Source organism: Rousettus aegyptiacus, unplaced genomic scaffold, assembly GCF_014176215.1.
Source record: "Rousettus aegyptiacus isolate mRouAeg1 unplaced genomic scaffold, mRouAeg1.p scaffold_m13_p_3, whole genome shotgun sequence".
Lineage (NCBI taxonomy): Eukaryota > Metazoa > Chordata > Mammalia > Chiroptera > Pteropodidae > Rousettus > Rousettus aegyptiacus.
This window is the reverse complement of record NW_023416306.1, coordinates 154,346,510-154,369,656: the sequence shown is the minus strand read 5'-3', so window position 1 is coordinate 154,369,656 and position 23,147 is coordinate 154,346,510. Positions and strand designations below refer to the sequence as shown.

Below are 23,147 nucleotides of genomic sequence, written 5' to 3'. Positions count from 1 at the left end.
GAGAGAGAGAGAAAAAAACCCACAAAAAACAAATTGTTCCCGGCAAGGGCCAGCCAGATGAGAGACTGGTAGGGTGCAGCTCTTGTCCAGTTTAGGAGAATGTGAACTTAATGTGTTTTGAAGGGAACTCGACCTTCTGGAAGTCTCCCTAGTCAGTTCTTGTGCTCCTAATTAAGGCCCGAGGCTTCACGCAGCTGTGAAGAGGAGTGGTGTCTACACTTAAATTCTTGGGGGTATTGTTTTTCCCACATCCACATCCTTTCTGGCTGCAGGTTCAAGGGAGGACACATTGCCAAGTGGGCTGCCCTCAGAGGACTGCCCCTCCAGCCGACCTGAAGTGGCCCATCTCTACCACCTGCCAGGCCTCAGCAGCTGGTCCTCTTACCCCCTTGGCAAATGCTAAGGATTACCAGGCAGCCTGCATCTGGGCCAGTCTTTGGTATGACCACTTCTGTCACCACTGCCTTCTACATGGGGGCACGATGTCAGATCCTGGCAGATGGGGTGGCAGAGCTTCAACCTCTTCATGTTCAGGGCTCTGAGAAGTGCTACCTTCATCCAAAGGTTTAACCTAAATCAATCATGTGCCTAAATTAGGCAGGCACATGCTGTGAGCCTGAAGAAAAGAGGCGGCAGGAAATCAGGTAACCCCCAGTAAGTCGGGTTCCGATCCTCCTGGAGTCCATGATATTTACCTCATACCGATTATAAGTGGTCAGGCATTACTACGGTGGGCCTGCTTGACTGATGACAGACTCACGCCCAGCTCTTTCCCAGCCCTCATTTGCACAAGAGAGCAACCCAGGGGCCCACTGTCCGCCTCACTGAAGCCCACCCACAAGACCCTTTATTGGATATTTTAGCTGGACTTGACTGTGTAAATTACAACACTGCCTTTGCGTAAAAGTATATAATCCAAGTTAGTCCCAAATTCTGGTTACCTTTACTGAAAGGCCTTTTTTTGGTGATAAACTGCATTTAAATGAGCCTATACATAACAAAACTGCCTCTATTTAATGGTGTGCAGTCCTAGACACTCCTGGATTCCGATGGACCACCTCTCTTCACCCGAGCTGCCACACCTCGCCACCACGGTACTGAAAATGGGGGTCTTGCTGTGCTAAACTGCACTTCTAGTTAGGGCTTTGTGGGGATTCGCTGGGATAAGAACTAGGCAATATCCTATCTCTTCTTTTAAATCTAGATTTTGCTCTCAAGCTGAATGAAAGAGCAGGGGAGTGGGGAGGAAAGGTTAAGGGTGAAAAATGCTATGGGGTCTAAAAGATATTTCTGTGCAAGTTACTTGCAACTGTTTGGGCTTGTTTTAAAGTGTGGGAAGAGGTCCAGGGCTGGAGGAATGATGCAGAGCGAGGGGTGATGGATGAAACCAGACATGTTTTCCAAAACTGTGGCTTTAACTACCACAGATTCTGCACTGGCAACTGTGATGAGAAGGGACTTCAGATCCCTGTTGCTATGGTTTCCTGAAATAACTTCGTCTCCCAGGAGAACATTTACCCTTCCTCTTCTGTTCCCGATGGACTGCTAGGGACTAGGATAGGAGGAGGGCGGCTCTGGAACGCATCCTGGGAGCAGACTCTGTCCTCTGGGGACCAAGCTGGCTATGTGAGACAGAAGGGTGAGTTCATTTACAGCCAGCAGGAAAAGATCTCCCAGATTAGGATTACCAAGAGCTGCATGGTTTATAGCAGGACAGTCTGGGAGCCCAGAAGTTTCATCATGACTGCAGGGGCTGCGAGGTTTCCTGCTGGCTGGTTTGGGGCTCCTCTCACCTCTGGTCAGGCTGTTCCTGGAGCTGCTGAGGTTGACGGTGTTGGCTGGGGCAGACTCCAGCCCCAGCTTCCAGAGGAAAGGAGACGAGGCTTACATGTCATGGTTTCTGCCCAGCCCATAGAACCAGAGCTGGGGAGGCTTTATTCATTTCAGAGGAAAAGTGAGAACAAGAATGAGACAAAGTGTAAAAGTGAAAGGGGAGGCGCAATACTGATATGAGAAGAGGAGAAAGAACACAATCTAGTACAACACATAGTCCAACACAGACTCAAGGGAGGGGGCAGTCAGCCATCACCAGGCCCAGGGCCAAGCACACCCAGTCTCCTCTTTCCTCGAATTTGAAGAAAGAGGGATACTGGGGACTCTGAAGCGCTGAGATGGGGCGACAGGGGTCAGTGCAGATGGACCTACAGCTAGCACCACTGCAGCCAGGCCTGGCCTGGGGCAGACCTCCCCGCTCCCACCCCGTACTCCTCCTAGGACCTCCCTGCCCTTCACACAGCATTCTCACCGGGAACAAGGGAAGTGGGGACGTCAACACTGGAGCTCTGACACGAAGAATGCAGTCAGTATGCTGGCCCCGCTCACACCACCCTGCACTCTGAGGCCAGGGAGGGCCTGGGGATGCTGCTGCAGCTAAGCTGGAGGAGGAGACCCAGGCGCACACAGGCCTCTGGGCAGGCTACCAGCCAGAATTAGACCTGTTCCAGAGCCAGGAAGTCAAGTCCCAGCTGGAAGGGGTGGGGCATGAGATGACAGAGAGGGCCAGAAAGCGGACACGGCCCCTCTGGGCCCTCTGCTCCTCAGAACCCTGGCCTTAGGCTTCATCATTGCACCTGGGGCTGTGGAAACTGCTCTCCCCACTTGGCCAGGCCCATGAAGGATGGGGTGGCTGGCACGATGGTTGAGGGTGACTATGAGTTGAGGCCATGGGAAGGAGAGGCCCGGCAGGTGGGTGGGTGGGCAGGCTCTCTAAACCCAGTTTCCCAGCACTCTGACCCAGCACCAAGTGCAAGGAATCAGGCTTTGGGAAGCAGCCACTCCCCATCCTGACCCACCTTCATCCAGCAGCTTTCTCTGACCTCACCTTGACCCCTCCTCAGCTAGCAGCCCCCACCCTAGGGGGCAGAGGAGCCCAGGCTGAGAGGTGGAAGGTAGTCCTGAGTGAGGAGGAGCCAGACCCCTGTCCCTCACAGGAAATGAGATGAGGTGATACTGAGGATGGTGACTAAGGCCCCAAAATCCCTGCCTCTCTGCCTCCCCAGAAACTCTGCAGCCAGGCCAGCCCAGGGAGCAGAGCCTGTGTAAACACGCCCAGGAGGGGAGGAGGGGTTGCTACATATGAGAAACAGTTAAAAATAAATTAAAAAGCACCACTGTAGCCTGTGGTGGTCTCCACAGGCCCAAGGTCTCAGCTAGGATGGGGAGCGCTTGGGGATTATCAGCTTGAGGTGATCAGCTCCCTCCCTCACAGACAGTAGTGAGGACTGGGACTTCATTCTGCTTCTTTCTCCAGAGGGTTTTGGGGAAGGAACCTGTGTGTTGGAGCATACTTCTAGGCTCCTGCAGCAAGAGCAGCTTCCCCATGTTTTCCTGACCCAAGCTCCCAGCTCCTTTTCACATCTCTTCCCCTCAAGCCCGGTGGTCCACAGGGGCGCCTGGGTCCACATCTCTGATGATGAGTGGCCTGTATGAGGCACCCTTATCTAGATCCACAAAAGCCCTCCCTTTCAGCCTCATGCCTCCCAAAAGTGAGCCATCTCTGCCTCAGGTGAATGTGCGAACATGGGTACCACCATCCACTCCCTGAAAACTGGGATGGGATGGGATGGGATGGTGAGTCAGGAGTCACAATGAGCCTTGGATTGGTCTGGTCGAGTGTAGCCCAGGGGGCAGGTAAAACACCTCCCCAGGGGGAACCCAAGGGACAGACCAACTGGTCACCCTGCTGGGCCTTGCTCTGGGCCAAGAGCTGCTGGTTTGAAGAGCTGCCAGACCCCGGTGCTTTCACCGATGGGCATCAGCAAAGGCACCTTGTCTCCCTCCCCCTTTCCTTGCTTCCCAGGCACCATCCATCTCCCTGGCAGGCTGAGAACATACTCTCTCCACTCCACTCCACCCCGCCCCCTCTGGTGACGGGACAAGCCCAGGGCGTCTCGGGTGTGTCTCTGGTCTGCAGGGAGGATGAGGATGGACATGAGGCCACTGCCCACTCTGGGAGCCTCAGCAGTGAGGCCCCTGTTGTGGCCCAGCCTGCTCTGGGAAGCCTAGAACTTTCCATAGTTCCTACCTCATAGAGTATCAGTGGGCTTGGCTTCTTCCCAACACAAGTTCTCTCTACTTCAGAGATTACAAACTGGCATTCTCTCTTCATGTTGTCTTTTTTGAATTTCCTGAACTGATTGCCAACATTTAAAAATCAGGATATTTCACATAAAAAAAATTCAGAGTTCTGGCCTCTGAAAAAATCAGACAATCTGGCAATGCAGAGCTTATACTCTGAGAGCAGCTGAGCAGCAGTGGCTCCTTTAATGGGGTATATGCCCCCTTAGTTTGCTACAGTCCCTACCCAGCCCTGCAGTGCTCCTTTTAATCATCTGCCTGGCCCTGTAATGCATTTGAGTTTACAACTCCAGTTCTGATCCTCCCTTTCCCAAGCTCCCAGCCCCTCTGCAGTCTTACTGATAGCTGCCCCTGGCTGAATCTTAACCTCTCAGTAAATAAAAAGCTTAATGGGCTTCCCATTCAGCTACCCTTCCATAACCTGTATCCTCTCAACAGCTTCCTGACAAGTAGCCATCTAGTCTTTGCTTGATTACCTCCTGCAACAGGAAACTCACTACTCTCCAAGGCAGCCTGATTCTAAACTCTCCCCCGCATCCTTTTCTCACTTACGCTCCCCAGTTCTTGGGCTCTGCCCCTCTTCAGGGGCCACAGTGCACCCTTTCCTTACACCTCCTCGTTGCCTGAACCTCCAGAACCTTCCTTCAGTCCCGCCAACCTCTCTACAACCTGTCACCTGCCCTCCAGGTCTCTCATGTGTGATGGGCAGGCTGCGCAGACTCCAGCTGCTCATGTTCTTCCCTGATGAGCCACATGCAACAGCCTGATCGTCACTGGGACCCCCCCCCAAACCTAAACAGGCTACTAAATGAGGGGAGGTGAGCCTGGGACACAAACCTCCCTGGTCTGATCTTCGTTTCCCCAGCTAGGGCTGAGGTGATGGAAAAGGGGGCGGAGTAGTGCCTACCCCCGAGGACTGCCTGGGAACAGACCCAGGCACGAGTGTCCCACCCTGTCCCCAGCCACAGTTCCTGGACATGCCAGCTCTGCTCAACCCCCACAGTCACGCTAAGCCCAGTATAAAGTCTGGGCCCTCGCAAAGCCGAGTCCCTCTGCAGGAAGCCCCAGTTTCAGCAACAGGCAGAGCTGGGCTAAGCAAGATGAGGTAGGGGCCTGGGAACTCACCCCCCAGTGGTCCTCTCCTGGGCTCCCCTACAGCCCCCCACACAGGGCGTGCCAGTGGGTAGTATCAGTCCACACCACTGTTTGTCCATGGGGCCGCAAGGGCATGAGAGCTCTCCTGGGCCATGAGGGCCTGCTCTTGAGTAGATGTAGCCCGTGTCAAGCTCCTGACATGGGCCACACAGACCTCTCCCAGGATGCTTCATACCACGCTTCCTTTTCCCTGGGTCAAGATGCTGCCGGGGCAGGCGGACGTGAAGAAATACCTCCACCCCTCTCCCGTCCTGCCCCAGGCCTGGTGGGCTGGGAGACTTCTCATACGTAGGATGGACCCAAATCCGAGATGCCAGGGCCAGGGGCACCAGCAGAACCAGCAACTCCTCCTCACCCAGCCCCATGGCAGGCATATCTTCTAAGCACTGGCCTGCCAGTCACTGGCAGATCCAACAGTTTTCAAAATCTCATAAACTTTAGTTGCCAAGTTACAAACTCCAAATAAAATACTAACTGCTTCTCAGCCCAAAGTTAGGGAGCTTGGTTCAGTGGGAGGGGCAATAGCTTGGGTAGCTGAGCTGGAACACACTCTTCCTGCTGCCCCTCTCCCTGGCCTCTCACCGGCCCCTCCTTCCCCGAGAGCCAGGCTGGTTCTGGCAGGCAGATCCTGGCCCCCAGAAGTGGGTGAGGCTGGGGTGCTGCTGCCCGCCTCGCCTCATACCCGGATCTGGTACCCGTTGAGGTCTGGCATGGCTTTGGGCTCAGAAGGCTTCTTCTCACCCGAAGGCCTGCAGGGGGGAGAGAGCAGAGGAAGGGAAGGATGAGTGGTCCCTCGAGGAGTGGGGGGGGGGGGGTCAGCAGTAGTCGCCCCTGATGGCTTCCCCCCTCTGTTCTGCAAGACGCCGCAGGCACAGCAGTAGCATCCCTGTGGAAGCGTGTTTCTGGAATCCTGGCCTGCCTGGGCCGTCCTGAGTGTGCTCCCTGCGATCTCTCAGATGTTCCTGCCCTTTGGGGGAGGTCAGCAAATCCAGCTACAATTGGCTGTGACAGCCTAATGTGTAAACCTCTGTGCAGGGACTCTGTTCTCTTATGAAAAGCCTCCTAGATCAGAGTGAATGATGCTGGATATTGGGGGCCTGCTTAGTGCCCTTGAACTGCACCAGGGAGGTGGCTCCTGTATGAGAATGTTACTGAAAGTAACAGCTGGACTGACATGTAGGACAACTCAGAGGCACAGCCTGGGATTTTAATGGGATTTCTGCACTCGAGATAGAGGCAAAAACCACAGACTCGCGGGGGCAAAAGTCATGTGCAAAGCCTTCTACCAGCTACCATCTGACGTTCATACCTTCCCCGGCAATGTGGGAGAACTCACTGTGTGGCAGGGGCCCACCCCTCCTGCCCTCCCTTTGCTTCAGACCCTCTGTCTGGGCCTCCTGCTCAGCACCAGGGCCCCACACGGTGGACCAGTGAGTGTGGTCTTCTCTGGGCGAAATAGGACTCAATTGCTGCCGGGAGGTGTCAACACATAAATACACAAACCCACCATCACAAATCGCCTCCCTCGGGTGGGGGCAAAAGAAGAGGGTGGAAATGAGAAGAGTAGGGAGAAGAAAAAGCAGGGAGCGAGGAGAAAGGAAAAGAGCGAGCCTTTTCCCAGCCCCGCCCCCCCCCACCCCAGGCTTGCCCCACCCCTCACCTCCTTTCACTGCGGCTGTTCCTGCGGTGGGGGCTGGACTGGCCCCGCTGAGGGGAGGACACATCCTTCTTTCTGTCCTTGGTGGGGGAGGGAGGGCCGGTCCCTTTGCCAATCTTAGTGAGGAAGAAGAAGCAAAGACTCACTCCAGGGCCGCCCCAGAGCCTGTCCTGCCCCGGGCACGACCCAGGAAGCTCAAGCAACTGCCCTGCCTCATCTCCCAAACCTGTTTCTAGGCACTAATGCTGCCAGGGCAGGGGTTCCACAGCAGGGCTGCCCAGTCCCAGGGGGCCCCTGAAACAGCATGGCTGCGTGGGGAAGCCGCTGAGCTTTTGTGGTAGTGTAAGAGGCCCTCAAGAAAAGGGCTTTTGGCTCACAGCAGGCAGATGTGCCAGCTGGGGAAGCAGCCCATGTCTGAACTTTAGGCCAGCCCTAAGGGTGACGCTGGTTATCTCAAGCCAATCAGAATCTCAGACTGGTCGCTATGTCTCTGATGAAGATAAAAGGAGAAAAGCAAATGAATAATCATTTACGCAGCATGGTCAGCTTACTTTTGAAAAGATGGGGTACATGTTTTTATGTGGGGGTGCTGGAGAGGGGCAAATACCATGGGGATACCTTAGCACCAGATTGGGAATTGCAGTGTTAAAGACTAGGTCACCTGGCTCCAACTCTGGGTCCAACCTGCTCCCCTGAAGATGTAATAATCGTCCAGCAGCAGGAGCTGGGGAGCTGGTCAACCAGAGCTGCATGGGGACGGCCAGCTAGGAGCCGAGGAGAGCAGCGCCGAAAAGTGGCAGGTTGGCTGCAGCCTACTTCCGCCCTGGGGGAAGGTGCTGCCACCCCATAAGGTCCTGGCCTGGGGGCTGGCAGGGCAGGGCCTCCCAGGGCAGGGCTGTGGGGAGCATCAGTGGATGTGAATGTGCCAAGGTGTGGTTGTGGCCAGGAGGGGCAGTCACAGCACAGCAGTGACTAAGCAGTAAGAAGGGGCTGAACACTCAGGAGGGGTCCTGGCAGGCCCCAGGGAAGGCACCTCCCCCAGTCCAGGGGATCCCAGGGAGAGGCCAAGATCCTGTCCACTGTAAGGCTTGGGGGCAAACTTCCCATCAGCTTAGCCTACCTGCTCAGAGGACAGCACTCCCTCCCCCTCCTGCTCACTGGGGGTGGGAAAGAGGGAGAAAGAACAACCATCTCGTTGTCTTCCCATGGTCTGACTTCCTTTTTCTGACTTCTTCCTGTCCTCCTTTATTGGGTTGGGCGGGGGAGGGCTAGGGGTCGAGGCTCTATACACAGGGGTAAGGGGGGCTACTTCCATTCTTTCCAGACTAGTCACAATTCCCCACCAGTGGATCTTTACTCACAGTCCCCGCACCTGGAGTGTCGCATCTCTGCCTTCACGTGTCCAAGGCCTGCCCTCTCCCCAAAGCAGCTAGCCTGCCGCCGCCTTCCAGAGCTCCCTGGTCTACCCACCTGAGGACTGTCTAAACTGCACAGACCTTCGAGCAATGAGTGTTGAAACGTCCCACCTGTCATTTCCCCTGATCCTCGCACCACCTTGGCTCAGGGGCTGGGCGGTGAGGAACGGGGTCAGGGGGCGGTGGCACTCCCCAGAAGAACGTCCCCCCCGGGAAGCAGCAGCCCTTCCATTTCCGCACCCGGGCAGAGGGCCTGGATGCACGTGGGCCGGCCTGGGGCCTGGATGCACGTGGGCCGGCCGGGGCCCACACTGACCTTGAGCCTCATGTCGCGGGCGTGCCGCTCCAGCTCCTTGCGGAAGTCCTCGCGGCCCAGCCTGTCCACGTCCAAAATGGAGTGCTTCCACTCGATCTGCTCCACACTGTGCGGGTCGTGGGACACGCACTGGCCCAGCTTCACCTTCTTCAGCACGTGCCAGCAGCGGCTGTAGGCTGCCTCATAGTCCAGCACGAGCTCGCTAAGTGTGCGGAAGGCCGGCGGCTTGTACATCAGGTCCTCCCGCCGGCTCATGCCCAGGGCCCCATAGCGGCCCCCAAAGTTCACCCCCAGCACAATATGGCGGAAGTAGTTCCCTGAGAAGTAGGTCTTGAAGCTGATGGGGAAGCGTTCCAGGGTGGGCATGCTGTTGGTGAGGTAACTGGCCACATCAGCCCAGCTAAGGAACCATCCAGGGAGAGGCACTGGGCCAGCGGCAGGGGCAGCCTGGGATGCCCCACCCCAGGGAGAGGCTGTGCAATGGACTCCTAGACTGAGGCTCCTGAATGCAGGCACTGAGTCTGGCTCACTTCCATGTCCTGCAGTCTAGTGTTGAGCCTGGAGTACAGTGAATGCTCAGTAAACTGAGTCTCTAGGAGGCAGGACTCAGTGTCAGCGGTTGCCGCCATGATGTCGAGCAAGGCTACAAAATGATAGCTAACAGTGAGTCCCTCGCCCCAAACTGCAAGGCTCCCCGGAGTCCTCAGGGCTGAAGGAAGGATGAGAGGCCTGCTGTCTGCCACCACCCCACTTCTCCCTCTCTCCTTCTTCCTTCCTGTCACATACGCACATTCCTCCTCACCCCTATAATCTCCCAGACGTGTTCTCACATTTTCTTTCTCTCTTATACATACATTTCCTCGTCCCCCCCCCCCCCATACACATATATACTGCCCATGGCCTTGAAAATAAAACCAAGCTCGTTTATGGCCTCAGCTGCCCCCTCCGACCTCTGACCTGGCTCGCCCCACTTGCTCCACCTCTCTATCTACCAGGATTTCCCACCTGAGGACCTTCTGCACTAGCTCTCCCCTTTGTCCCCCACCACTCTTGGCTGCCTCCTTCTCATGACTTAGGCTTGGCCATCATCACCGACTTCCCTTTCTAAGGTAAGTCTGCTTTATTTCCTCCATGGCATACTCACACAATCTGTAATTATTTTACATATTTCTTTGTTTACTTGCTTATTTTCTGTCTCCCCAGCTAGAATGTCAAATTCTAAAAACAAAGACCTTGTCTGTCATGTTCCTTGCTGTACCTCTGGCGCCCAGCACAGAGGCAAGCACATAATAGTTACTCGATAAAACTCTTCTTGAGCAAACAGGTAGAAGGGGATAAACAGGATACAAGCTTGGAGTAAACACCACGTAAGGACAATGCACCAAGTGTCCTACATGCGCCCTCTCATTCAATTGTCCCAGCAACCTTGTGAGACAGGCTAAAATCATCTCCTTTTGCAGAGGAAGCCACCGAGGCTCAGAGGCGTTCGGGAACTTGCTTGGGGTCGTACAGTAAGTACACGGCAGAGCTAGGATTCAGGACCCTGAAGTCTATGCTTTCAGTCATTACAATGCTAACTGAACCTGACTCCTTGCAATTAAGTGACTGAGGACAGAGATGATCAAGGCACCAGCTCAGAGTGCAGATACTGAGGCATGGGAACAAACTTAGCACAAGTGGCCACCAAATGTACAGTGACCGGGGAGCTGTGGCAGTGCTGTGGGGTCACTGGGGAGGTCCCTCTCCCAGATGGGAGCTATCCCACTCACAAGCCACAAGGTAAACCCTGAAAGGCCTCTGAGATGAAGTGATCCTGCCTGGACCGGCGTCTATGGGTGTCTGGGGACAGGGGAGCATCCTCCCTCCTTTAATGTGTGTGGGGGCCCCACTTTGGTGTGTGACTCCCATGTGGGGTCATGAAGCAATGTGGGGTCGTGAAGGAGGTACTGGCAGTGGCCTGACGTTCTCGGGCTGGCCTCATGCTCATCCCAGCAAAGAACCTTTTAGACATGGCAATGCTTGTCAGGCTCTTAGAAATGGGAAACTAATTGCCATAAAAGAGGTAGCTCCTGGGACCTCTCGGGGAGAGGACTAGAGACCCCCTGCAGTCTCTTGGTGGAATTTAAGGCGGCTATGTGTAAGGGGAAGGGGGCAGTGGCCGCTTGGATCACAGTCCTCCTTGGAGAAGCTGTGCTCCTTGCCTTTGACCGCCATCTTCTCCTCCCGACCTGTTGTAGCAGGTGGACTCCTTGTTGTTAGGCACCCTCCTCCCTGCCTTCTCTACGCACTGAGCCAGGTGCCTGCACCAGAGGTGGTAGATGCAATTATTTAAAAGCCTATGTTACTATGGGAAAGGTGGAGCTATGAGGGGTGGGCAGAGATGAATCAAGTTTGGCCTTGAACGGGTAAAATTCGAGAGCTGGGCATATAGGATTTATTATATTTTTATACGTTTACAAAAACTTAAAATTTTCTATAATAAAACAACAAAAATTGGCAGGGCTCAGCAATGGACCAATTAGGACAGAGAACTGGCCATAAATACCTACCTCCCCACCCTGCCCTAGCTGAGGGTTTGTCTGCCCACCTTGCTACCCTGATGGCCCAGCTGTAGGCCTCAGTGCTGCCCTTTGGGTGAGAGTGACTGAAAAACCATTTGCTTTCATTAAAAAGGCAATTCTGTTTCAAAGATCCCATCCATCATCTCTACAAATCAACATGTCCTGGAAATGCCAACATTTGGGCATTCAACCTGCTTCTCCCAGACTGTTCAGTTCTTGGAAAAGGCACAACAGCCTTACTGAGACAATGTGCCCTAATTTGGGGTTCAGAGAACAGGGTCACTCTGTCCACAAGACTCAAAAAAGAGCTTCCCAGTAAGCCCAGGAAATTGGCAACTGAGGCACATGGGACTGAGCCCCCCTTAAGCCCCTTCACTTTAGGGCTAAGTTCATGACTGAGAGAGAGAGCTGGGAGAGCCCACTCAGTTTTCTCCTTCCAGAGGAGGAAGCGGGGGCCCAGAAGGGCCGAGTGTATGCCTGCCCCCTCCCAGGCCTCCCAGGGCTGAGGAAGGATACATTCCCAGGATCACAGCTTCCAGGCATTTGATTGGCAGAGCCTCTTTGGTCATTTCCTTGGCCAGGTCCATCAGCCTGAGGGGAAGAGAGGCAGAACCTTGAGGATAGTCTCCATCCACTTCCCATAGGGGACTGTCAGGAAAGGGTGGGTGAACTAGAAATGCTAGAAAGAAAGAGACAACCGCTCCGCCTCCCCACCCCCACTCCAAGCTGCCTAAGCTCAGGTCCCCTCCCCCACATCCATCCTGGGCCAGAGAGGGTGGGAGAAGAGGCAGCCACTGAGGATGGGAGGCCCCTTCCTTTCCCTTTCACTTCCTAATCTCACCCCAGGCTCCTGCCTGCAAAACCTCTGGGGGCAAGGAGCATTGAATGGAGGGCATGCAGTCACACACAGCTCTTTGACAGCTACTGTACTGGGGGGCCTTCTGCAAATAGTGGTGTAGGGGCTGGTGGGAAAGCATGCCAAAGATGCTGGGGACCTTGGCATTGATCTCATCCCTTCCAGAGCATGGTAGACACCCCCAATCCAAACATGACTCGTACAGAGCTTGTAATGTGCTTACGATTGATTGCGACTGCTCCCCCACAGCTGGCCAGCTGCTTGAGGTCTGGACATGGCATCTCAGGCAGTTAGCCTGGTGACTCCCCAGCCTGCCCTTGAACTTGGAATTCAGGCCACTTTAAGACAGCCTATTCCTGAGGCCTGGCTCATCCCTTCTCACTGAAAGCTGCCTCCACGTCTGGGAATGCAGCCTGGCCACTGGCTTCGCCCAGGAGGGTGCTGGACTTCTCCATTCCGCTGAGGCTGCAGCTGGGCTCCCAGCACACAGCAGCCACAGGACAGGAGCAAAGTTTCTGGGGTGAGGGAGGCTGGATTCCACCCAGGTGCTTGGAAAGGGGGCAATTAAGTAATTTAGTGAATAAAAGCATTTACTGCATTTTTCGGAAAAAAGCAAACATGGACAGATTATGTGTGGAGTAAGATGTAAAATTCACATTAATTTTTAAAACATGGGGTTTTAGGCCTGTGGACAGCTTCAGGCTGAGCGCCCAGACCGGTATTCACGCCTTGCTTCCTCTGCCCTCAGGGCTTCTGCGGGGAGAATCCAGCCAGGGGTCTACACGTTAGATGGTGGAGTAGCAAGTGAGAGATGCAGCTGGGTCTCCCCTCCCCGGTGGGACCACTAGTACAAGCTCCCTGCAATGGGGAGTCCACAGGCAGCTGCAGGGAAAGAAATGGGGAGAACCCTCTCCTGCTAGGCCCACTTCTCATTAAAAAAAAAACCAAAAAAACAAAAGGCTCATACATAGACATTCACTTGGGACCACCCTCTGTCATCATCGAGGTGAGACGGGGGGCTGTCCATCACCCCCCAGCTCAGCATGGATGTTAGGGTTCCCTTTTCATCAAGGGAGCCCTGGCTACTCATCTTGGTCAGAGTCCCCTCTTTAGGACCTCCTTAGGGCCCCATGGTGTGCAGCGGGGAAGCTGTGGCCTCGCAGTGAGGACACTTGCCCTGCTAGCACGCTCCCCTGGGGAGAGGCCCTGCCTGCCTCACGAGCTTCCACCCAAAGGCCTCCCCCTAAGGGGCTCCAGACCAGTGGGGGCACCATCAGCCTCCTTGGTGCAGAAGGGCAGGGCGTGCTCACACTTACCCTGTGAGGGGTCTGCTCTTCTTAATTTCAAAGAACTGGGTCCCTGTGTGATTGTACCTGTGGTGCTGGTTAAGGGCTTCCTGGCTCCGTCTGGAAGAGGCGTGTCCCACTCCCCCCACCCATCCCCCAGGCCCTGGGGGATTGCAGGCTAGGTATGGACGCATAAAGTGATTCTTGAGAAGCGTTTTGGAGGATGCTTAAGACCCTATCGTCTGCAGGGGAGAGAAGGGTGCTGCTTCTTCCCCACACGGCCCTTCTCTGTCATCCTCTCTGGCTCCTACCCTTGCTCTCCCTGGCCTTCCCTTCCAGGAAGAGAGCAGTGGAGCAGGCGGCCAGGCTGGCCAGGGCCGGGAGAACGGCTGAGCTCTGGACCGCTCTCTCTGGCACTTCGTTTTCCAACCAGCTGAGAAGCAACAGGAACTGAGAGGAGAAAGCTGGAATCAGGGGTCTGTGGCTAAATTGCTGAGTACTGTTCCTGAGCTGTCTCCTCCCCTTTCCAGGCTGCAAGGTCCCACTGGCAAGGGAAGGCCAGTAACCAGCCTGGCTCTTCTCCTGCTCAGGATCTGGTCCTTCCATCTCTGCCTCACCTGCAGCTAGAAGGGCTGGGGGAGAGAAGACAGGACACAGAGCTCTGGGCTGGGCGCAGGGAGTCGAGGGGCCCAGAGCAGGCACACCACTGAATGTGGGGCTCAGGAAGTCCAGCTCTTTTCATGCTGGGCAACTGGCCTCCTGCCAGGGAAGAAACAGGTGAAGAACCAGGGAAACATTCCAGGATGTGGACGTTACCTCCTGGAGTATGAAGTCTGTTTCCTCCTCTGTCTGCATCCCACATACACACTGCCTTTAACACTACTAGTTTTTAAACTGCCCCAAGGGAGCTTCCCCCCTCTCTCTCTCTCTCTCTCTCTCTCTCTCTCTCTCTCTCTCTCTCTCTCTCTCTCCTGGGCTCGTGGACCTAGACTTGGCCACCCACCAGCAGGCCACTCGGGAGACATTTTCCCCATCAGGTGGAGGAGGAAGTGGGTGGCAGAGAGGGGGTCAGGCATTCATCAGGGCCCTCTGAAACCCAGGCAGACTCCGGCTGGGCTTGTCTCACGCCGGGGGCATGGAGACGCTATGCGAACGGCACCCATGGAGCTGTGGAATGAGGGTGCTCTGCTGATACCTCTCCAGCCCAGGCCGCAAACAAGCCCCACTCAGCTTTTGGACTAGCAAGCCAGCCAGAGATGGCCATGACCCTGGACCCAGGAGGATACTGCAGCTCCCTGATGTAGCGCTGCACGGCTTCCAGGCGCTCAGGGACAGGGGTGGAGGGCTGGAACGTAGGCACAGTCGGTATGGGGACCTGGGGACGAAGAAAGAGCCCTGGTCAAGGAGGGAGGCTCACCCTGGAATTCCAGCCCGTCTGACATGCTGAATAGCCCCCAGAGACGCCACACCCCCAGGGGGCCTCCCCACTTCCCTCCTCCCCTGAGCTGTTCTCCCTGGCGACCCTTCCAGGCCACTTCTCTCCCTCCTGACTTTTGACAGCACTCCCAATTTGGAGTTTACATTGATGTTCCAATTTTATATTTCTTTAATAATTTTAGAAAAACACAGGTTGACTCGTGGACTGTTTTGAATTTAAAATATTCATTCACTTCAAAGCTTAACGAGAATTCTGATATTGGGATTAAGTGCATTTGGGTGTGGGGTTTGTTTGGTTCAAGCACTGGTTTACTTGGTGTGCCATCCTCTCAGGACCCTGCCTGGGCTGGGCAGAGAGGGGTGAGCACACGCTCGGCAGCAGGTACTACCCACACCTCTATCACGGCACACTGACCAGGCCTTCAGCGCTCACCTGAACTGTTGAGGAGTAAGCCAGTGGTAGCAGGACAAGGGACATGTTCTGGGACATGTGGGCTCTGCTGTGGCTCTACTTGCCACAGCCTGGTCACTTTGGAGGTATTTCGCAGAGGCACAGGAGCCCTGGGTCCCCTTCCAAACCTCCCTTCCCTGCCAGCTCCACACCTGTAAGCAGCAAGGGGAACCAGGTAACCGGGCAGTCCTCTCCAACAGAAGGGACCTTCTAGTGCCTGCTCCAGGAAGGTGTCAGGCAGGCACCTTCTGGCGGCTGGAAACTGGCAGGCCACAGGCTGCCAGGGGTTAGGTCAGAAGCTGCAGACCTCTAAGGCTGTCCCCTGAACAAGGCGGTCTCCACCGTGCAGGTGTAGGTCCCTGAGGCCCAGGTCCCCTCTCTGGCCAGGTCAGCCCGAATCCTGGCAGTTTGCTGCAACAAGTCGGCGAGGCCAAGGAGGCCAAGAGAAGCATCAGCTCGGGTCCTCTGGGTTACAGATTACACTTTGTCGGGCAGAAGCACCTGACCAGGGACAAGTCTCATTTTTCTGGGCTCCTCCTTGGCCAACAGCACTGCCAGCTGTGAGGTGGCCTTAGGCTTCTCATGGAGAGATCCCACCCTTTCCCTTGAGGCCCCTGCCTAGCCCCCTGCCCACATAAAGCTTACCCTGCAGTCTGGTGGTTAGGGGTGTGTGTGAAGGGAAGGAGTAAAGCAGGGGCCCCATGCAAACTCAGGGTAGGGCTGGGGTGGGGGAGACTCTCCCTGTAGTGAGATACTAAGCCCACAGAGCACAGTGGCTTTTAAATAATGTGGCTGCTGTGGCTGGGGCTCTGACACAGAGGGAAGGGACACACAGCAATCACTGCACACTACTGTCTGGGGTGCTGCTGATGGCCAGGGGGAAGGACGGTCTCTGACATACCCCTACTCACTCCAAAGGGCTGAGACGCAGGAAGGAAGGCCTGGGAGTGAGAGCTCTATGTCAACTTCCTCTCCCCATCTGACTAGTCCCCTCCTTTCTGTCTGGGCAGTCCTCCAGGCTGACACCTCTGTCTGGAAGAAGCTATTTCCCCTTTCACATCATACAGCCGTCCAAACTGGTGCCATCACTTATAGCCGCCATGGAAATAAAAGCCCAGGGATGGAGAGGCGGGGTTCCCTCTTTCTGCCTGACCACCTTGTGCCAGATGGACCTGGCCTGGCCTCCCCTGTGTCAGGATGTGGGGTAGGAGGTGGGAGAAGAAATACTTCGCAATTTCCTTCAAAGAGCATGGCCCCCGATCTCCTCAGGTCGAAGCTCCCTGAGGCAGGCAGATCATCTCCACTTCTTAAGTGAAGGTGTCCAGCGACTTCCCAGGGCTTTGGCTGCAGACTGTAAGTGTGCCCACCCTTGAGGCACTCCAGACAAGGAGGGAGCTGCAGTCCAAGGGTCCTTTGCCTAAGCTCGCCACAACCAGTCCTGGGCCAGGGCCGGACGGCATCCATGAAGGCATCCCTGGCCATTCAGGTAGAGGACCCAGCTACTGGCTGGTCTTGGAGAAACGACTCTAAAAGAGTCAAGAGAGACCTAGGATTCAGAAGCAGGGCCTCAGAAGTCACCACTGAAGCTTAGCTGGAAGAAGCTGTCTGGCCAGCGCCTGGTTACCTCTGTAGGCAACGTCCCTCTGAATGTTCATGCATAAATACATACGGCCACTCACTCAAACACAAATAAGCAAATTTCTGTACATCTAAATGACCAGGATCAATTTAGAACTGGATTTACCACAACTCCCACCTCTAAACCAGGAACCAGAAAATGCTTCCTTACTGTCAAAAGTCGGGGTACAGCAGGGGTCAGTGACATCAGCTACCCAGACTTCTTCGGGGACAATTCCTCCTCCCCTACAAAGGCCAAGGGTGACCCTTGCTCCAGGAACCCCTAAAGTTCTGAGTTCTTTTCGAAGATCTCCCTGGTGGAGTTCGTTTCAGTCCAGCACACTAGAAGGCTTGGGGGGAGGCGGGACAGCCCACAGCTGAATGTGTGTGCAGGAGGCAGGACCGCACAGAGGCTGACAGAACTGGCTCCGGAACCAGACCGGTACTACCTAAATCCCAGCGCTGCTGCCTACTGGCTGGTATCGAGCTCCTTAATGTCTCTGGGCCTCAGATGCCTCACTTGTAAAACAAGCACCATAACAGAACCAACCTTGCAGTGTAAATGAGACGCTCACGTCAAGGCTTTAGAACAGGCTCAGGCACAAAGCGGAGCTCAGCTCCTGCTCACGTGTGCTAAAGCTGCTGGTCAGCATGTGCTGACCCCAAACTCCAAATCTATATTTTGCAGGAGCTCTGTGGTCAGACCCATGGGCAGATGACCTTTAGCAGCTGGGTCTGGAATGAGCGACCACTGAGTTTTTAGGTGGTGGCAGATTGGAACATCAAGGTGAGATTCTTATGAAGGATCTGAGATCCTTTCAGACACTCTGCCCCTCAACATACTGGCGCCATCCTTTTAAAGGATGTTTCCTCAAAGCACCTGTGAGGTGGCTGCATGCTCCGTCCTTGTTCCATTTGCCAGGTACGAATTTCACGCTCACCTGTTTCACACGCTTTTACTTCACCAATTCCTCCCAATATCCTTGGAAACGGGTATTGTTAGGATCCTCATTTTACAGCTGAGGAAACTAAGGCACAAGGAGGCTGCATGCCTTCCTCACATAAGCCGTTGTGGGAGAACCAGAATTTGAACATGGTGGATCTGACTGCAAAGCTCTCTCTTCTAGTCACACTACATTGCAGGGACCCCAGACTCAGCCACCAGCACAGACCAACAGGTGACATAAGTGGGGAAGGCAGGCTGGGACTGCGTGGGGGAGACTGGGTGAGGAGGAACCACTCCTCAGCTCCAGCTGCCACTGCCACGTGGGATCACACGTTCTCTGTTCCCAGATCTTCTCATTTTCCGAAAAGATGCCAAACATCTTTATCTTTATGTGATCCCAATTACAAATTTTAAATCTCCCACCTAAAAATTTTGGCTCAAGGGGTCTTCTAAAACATTGTGCTGTCTCAACAGAACATCCTTGGGCCCACTATGCTGTGACCTCTGCAAAAAATGACTCTGTGTCACTCGGGGAGGGGCCAGCCCAGGGGTTGGTTGGCTCTGCTGCTGGTACTCTGGGATCCAACCACTGACGCCTCCCAGACTGTAGCACTGCTCTCTACTGTGGGCCAAGGTCAAGGAGGAACCCCACACAGACTTGGTGGATTTTCTATCTGCAACGCTTTTATCGTGGTTTGAGGAGGGAAAGTTTCGAATTTTCCCAAACCTCCCACAAAATTCCTTCTATACTATCATACTCTAGTCGGTCATGACATACATACACCCCCCACAGACAATAGCTCTGTTCTTACATCAGTGTCTTTCCTATAAATTTAGGTTGAGGATGACAAGATGACATTACAGACCAGTCACAAATGAGCATATTTATTTCTTTTTCAGTCTCTAGGAGTGGTGACAGTCCCGCAGGGAACCATTCACACTCTTCCATAGCCTGACTCAGACATAAACAAGATGGCTGGAGAGCCATCCGCTAAACACCAACTTGCTCATGTGGTGGGAGAAGTGTGTGGCTCTGGCCTCAACAGCACAAATGCTCTGGGCGAAATCTAGCTTCCCCTCCTGACGAAGACGTGTAAAACGTAAGGAACATCCAATAACCACTATAGGTGTGATGCTTTGTCAAATGTTTTAACACATATCTTCTCATCTTAATCTTCACTACAATCGACCCCACACGACACATGAGAAAACTTTGGCTCAAACAGGTTGAAGGGGCCTGCTCAAGCTCATACAGGTAGGCAGGCGGTCTGGACCAATGGTCATATCCTTTGACTCAATATTTTCTCTTCCAGGAATTTATCAAGGAAATAACCAGAGAGAGATCCCCAAATTTACATTTTAGAGTGTTTACCACAGTGTTTGTTTTAAGAGTAAATTATTGGAAACAACGTCCAACCACAGTGGATTAGCTAAATAAATTATTCGAAGTTAGTACAGAGGGCAGCTGTGTAGCCCTTCGAAATCAACCCACGTTTTATTTCTTTTAGAAATATCGGGCAGTTGCTCAACCTTCAACCTCCGAATTCCCTTTTCCCAGAAGACAATTTCTGATGGCTGTATCAATAATAAAACATCAAAAATATCAAAAACAAAACAGGCCACTCGTCTCTGTCTACACCACATTAACTGCTACTCTTCTTGGCCCCGTTCTTTGTCACCTGAGTAGTTAGGACTAAACACGGGGCTCTGACTTCTGTCCAAAGAGCTTTTCTTTGGGGATTTCAGGCCTCTGCATTTGGTTCATTTAACCATAAATGTTAGAGAATTTAACCATAAATATTAAAGAAAAAAAAAAGTCAGGTGTGTATTTCCACATAGCACTGTACAGCACAGAAAGTCTTAAGCATCCTTTCATTGAGCAAACGCACATAAGCACCTGCTCTGTACTGGGCACACACGAGGCCTTGGAAAGACAAAGATGAATGAGACATAGCCTCAGCCTTCACGGGTGATATAACCGAAGGTGGCTGACATGGAGGAGTTCCAGTTGTGCACAGATAATTTATTTAACTTTACCCCTCTTCACAGGCCCTTTCTAACTACCCTGATCTGGTGCCCAGCAGAGCATGGACCTGGAACCCAAACACTGGCAGTGGAACCCTGAGTTCCAACTTGAGTTTTCATCTTGCCCATCTGGAAAATGGGGCCACAAACTGCGCTTACTTCATGAGGCTATTAGAGAATTCAGTGAGATAACATATGACATTTTCTCAACATATGAAGCTCTGATTTTCCCTAGCCATTCATTATCTCTCTGCCCACAGTTCTCCACCTTAGCAAATAGGATGTCAAGCCACATTAGTGTATTCATCAATCTGCTGCCCTGCCCACAAAACATGGGCATTTAAAAAAAGATGGAAGAGGGCCTCCTGGAAACAGGGCACGTGGACCTCAAAGAACAACTTCAATGGAAGCTGAGAGAAAGTTCTTCTGGACAGGTACAGCCCGTCTATATTTTTAAAATCTTACCATGCCAGTGGACCCTTACCCCACCAAGGGAAGTGTGGCTTTGCTCTCCCAGCCCAAAGTCATGAAAACTCTAGATCCCCCCCGCCCCCAAATCAACACACAAACCCTCACCTTGGGCAGATCCATGACCCCACGGATCCTCTGGGCCACCTTCTCTCCATCTGGGTGGATCTTGGCCACATGTTTCCACATTCTTTCCCAGGTGGCCTCGTCCACAGGCAGACCACCCCGGTTGACAAAGAAGGGGACGCCTCCATCTCGTAGGTCCTCTTCCCCTTCCTCCTCTGGCTCATCATCTCTCTGGGCTGAGGCTCCTTCGCTGGTCTCCAAACGTCTGACCCCAGAAGGGACGGCAGCGGCGACCGTGGTGGCAGCAGCATTGGCGCTGCCACCCCCCACTACCTTCTTCCCTCCTGGCATCCCCAAATCCTTGATAGGGGTTGAAGAATGTATCAGGAGGCAGGAAAAAAATAGGTGGTTCACAGGAGGCCTCCCACACGCCAGCTGTAGATATAACACATGGCTAAACAGTGTGCAAGGCGCCTTTAAGAAACCAGGGCGTGGCTCCGGTACAATAAAATACTACTCAAAGAAAAAAAATCAGTGCCTCAATATGAGTGTGGGGGGCGGGGGGAGGGGTGAAGGGGGTTGCTTGTCTCGGGTCAGCCTTAGAGGTCTTGCTCTGTTTGGAAAACGGCATAAAGAGAACACACCCCAACTTGGCAGCCTTCAGAAAGCACCCGCATTTGACAGCGAGAACAATGACAGGCAGCAGTCTGGGCTTGCAGAGAGAAAAGTCGGAGGGAAACTGAGGCCAGACAGCTCAGACCTGTGGCCACAGAGAGGGTCAAGGCACAGGTGCCGACGCCGATCGGGCTCCCCAGGTCCCAGTTTTGGACAGAACAACTTCCTTTACAAAATATCGCACGCTGACACCTGCGCGCGCTCCGGGGGGAGACCGAGGCTACTTCCAGCCGCATCAGCTCTCAGCTGGGATCCCCGGACTGGAAGGCGGCGAGGGGGCGCGATTTCTTCGCCGCGACGAGTTGGGGAGCCAAAACTCGCAGCTGGCGGGGCGCGGGGAGGGGGCACGCGCCGACCTGCACATTCCACGCCCGCGGCCACTCCTAGCACAAAGTGGGCTTTGTCTCAGCCCCCTGGTCCCTCGCTATCGGGAAGCTGCGGCGGAGCCCCCAGAACGGGGACGGGAGCGGCGAGGAGCCCCAAAGCTCAGCCGGTCCCCAGCCAGGCGCGTCTCAGCGGGCAGAAGTCGGTCGCCGGGCGCAGCGCTGCGCCAGCCGAGCCATCGCGGGGCGCGGGTCCCGCTCCGGGGCCCGGGGCTCAGCGGGGTTGCCGTGAGAGGCGCGCAGGGGCCAGGCTGCGGTCACTGAGCGACGGGCTCCCGCTGCAGGGCTGCTGTCCGGAACCGGCTGTAGCAGGGGCGGTGGCGCGGCCAGGGCGGGCGAAGGATGCTCCGCAGCTGTTCGCTCGGGCTCCTGGGGCCCAGGCTAAGGGGGTGGAGGAAGGATCTGCGGGGCGGGGAAGGCAAGTCCAGAGGCTCGCGCAGCCCCAGCTCGCGGATGGAACTGGATGAGAGTGATAAGGGCTCGGCGCGCGCAAGCTACGCTAGTCCGCGGAGAGCAGCCCGCAGAGCGCGGGGTGCACGCGCAGGTCGCGACTCCGCGACTAGGTAAAGCTCGGGACGCCGCTGTCGCGGTCGCCCCAGGCCCCAGCTGCCTCCATCCGTGGTCCCTGCCTGCCCACCGCCCACCCAGCTCGGCTCCGGCCCGCGACGCGCATGCGCTCCGTCCCCCCCTTAAAGGGCCAGTGCACTCCCGCCGGGTCCTACGCCTCCCGCGGCCATCACTCCGCTCCAGGTTACCTCTAGGATGGGGTTGGGCGTTCGCTTGGCTCTCACCGGTCTCTACCAGTGGCGCGAAGCGGCTGCAGGGCTGCGGAGGAAGTTTACTACATGCCAGCGGTGCGCAAACTCCAGGGAGATTCCGGGCTCGGAAGGCCCGCGGTTGGGAATTTCTTGAGGGGTGTACCTTGAAGGGCCCTCAGGGTGTAGAAACGAGAGTATCTCCTGGAAGACCGGGGTTCTAGACCGGGTTCACTTTCTATTTTTCTGTGGGACATCTAGCAGGTCACTTCCCTCTGCGGGCCTCAGTTTCCCCACCTATCAGCCAATGTCCTCACACTGGGTGCTCGTAGAGCCATCCCGGCGCGTGGGTTCCCTAAAGGTAGATATCTAGGGGTTAGGGTCACTACTTCTGGAAGTGAAAGGGTTAAAAGTCATTCTGTTCCTCTTCAAGACCTGCATCAGTGACAGCGGGGTGCGCAAGGTCAGCAGCTAGTCTGCCTCCCTGGAAGCGGCTCTGGGCGCCCCTAGTCAGCACCTGGCAGTGGTGATGCTGCGCCCTAGGGTCTTCGGACCGCAGCACATGGGAAAGGAAGGCTATGGTTGGGGACTGTTAGCCGACCCAGAAAGTGAAAGTACCGCCCATTGTGTGCGGGCCCAAGACAGCGGAGACCCCAACACCACCCCGACCCCCCCTCCCCGCTCCTCAGAGATGTAACGCCGAAAAGGCGAACACGGAGCATAAAGGAAGAACGTCACTGAAGTGGGGTAGCCCTGTATGAGTTATGACTCCTCCCCACTCTTCCACCAAGAGTTGGTGTCTCTCCATGGGTAAATGCAGATTCCTGGGCCCCGGGGTGGGACAGAGTTTCCTCACCATTCCCTTCTCTGACAAGTTGAGGTTTCCACGCTTGGGCTGGGACAAGGAAGGTCTTGGAGAATCCGAGGTCCTCAGTGGTTCC

The 23,147-nt window shown here is 54.8% G+C and overlaps 1 protein-coding gene and 1 long non-coding RNA gene across 3 annotated transcripts in view; one reads left to right on the top strand and one right to left on the bottom strand.

The window, feature by feature from the left end:
- Positions 1–1,891: 1,891 nt before the first annotated feature.
- VASH1 (vasohibin 1) lies at positions 1,892–21,951 on the bottom strand. The gene is made up of 7 exons (XM_016156634.2): positions 20,436–21,951; positions 14,670–14,758; positions 13,414–13,470; positions 11,758–11,832; positions 8,681–9,062; positions 6,953–7,065; positions 1,892–6,041 (listed from the first exon to the last, which is right to left on the bottom strand). The coding sequence occupies exons 1-7, from the start codon at positions 20,742–20,744 to the stop codon at positions 5,969–5,971; spliced, it is 1,098 nt and encodes a 365-aa protein (XP_016012120.1). The 5' UTR covers positions 20,745–21,951; the 3' UTR covers positions 1,892–5,968.
- The window catches only part of LOC107516679, a 75,359-nt gene continuing 74,116 nt past the window's right edge, over positions 21,905–23,147 (top strand). Inside the window, exon 1 of one of the 2 annotated variants that reach the window (XR_001598354.2) lies at positions 21,905–22,014. This is a non-coding gene — a long non-coding RNA (uncharacterized LOC107516679). Of the gene's footprint in view, positions 22,306–23,147 lie in introns of both variants that reach the window. The other variant, XR_001598353.2, reaches the window with a different exon arrangement.

Excerpts from the sequence above, each read along its gene's own strand:
- VASH1 (XM_016156634.2), bottom strand. The coding sequence starts at position 20,744 with ATGCCAGGAGGGAAGAAGGTAGTGGGGGGTGGCAGCGCCAATGCTGCT. Across the intron at positions 11,833-13,413 it reads AAGAGCAGACCCCTCACAGG|GCTGATGGACCTGGCCAAGG; the intron begins GTAAGTGTGAGC and ends TCTTCCCCTCAG. Across the intron at positions 6,042-6,952 it reads AACAGCCGCAGTGAAAGGAG|GCCTTCGGGTGAGAAGAAGC; the intron begins GTGAGGGGTGGG and ends TCCCCCCTGCAG.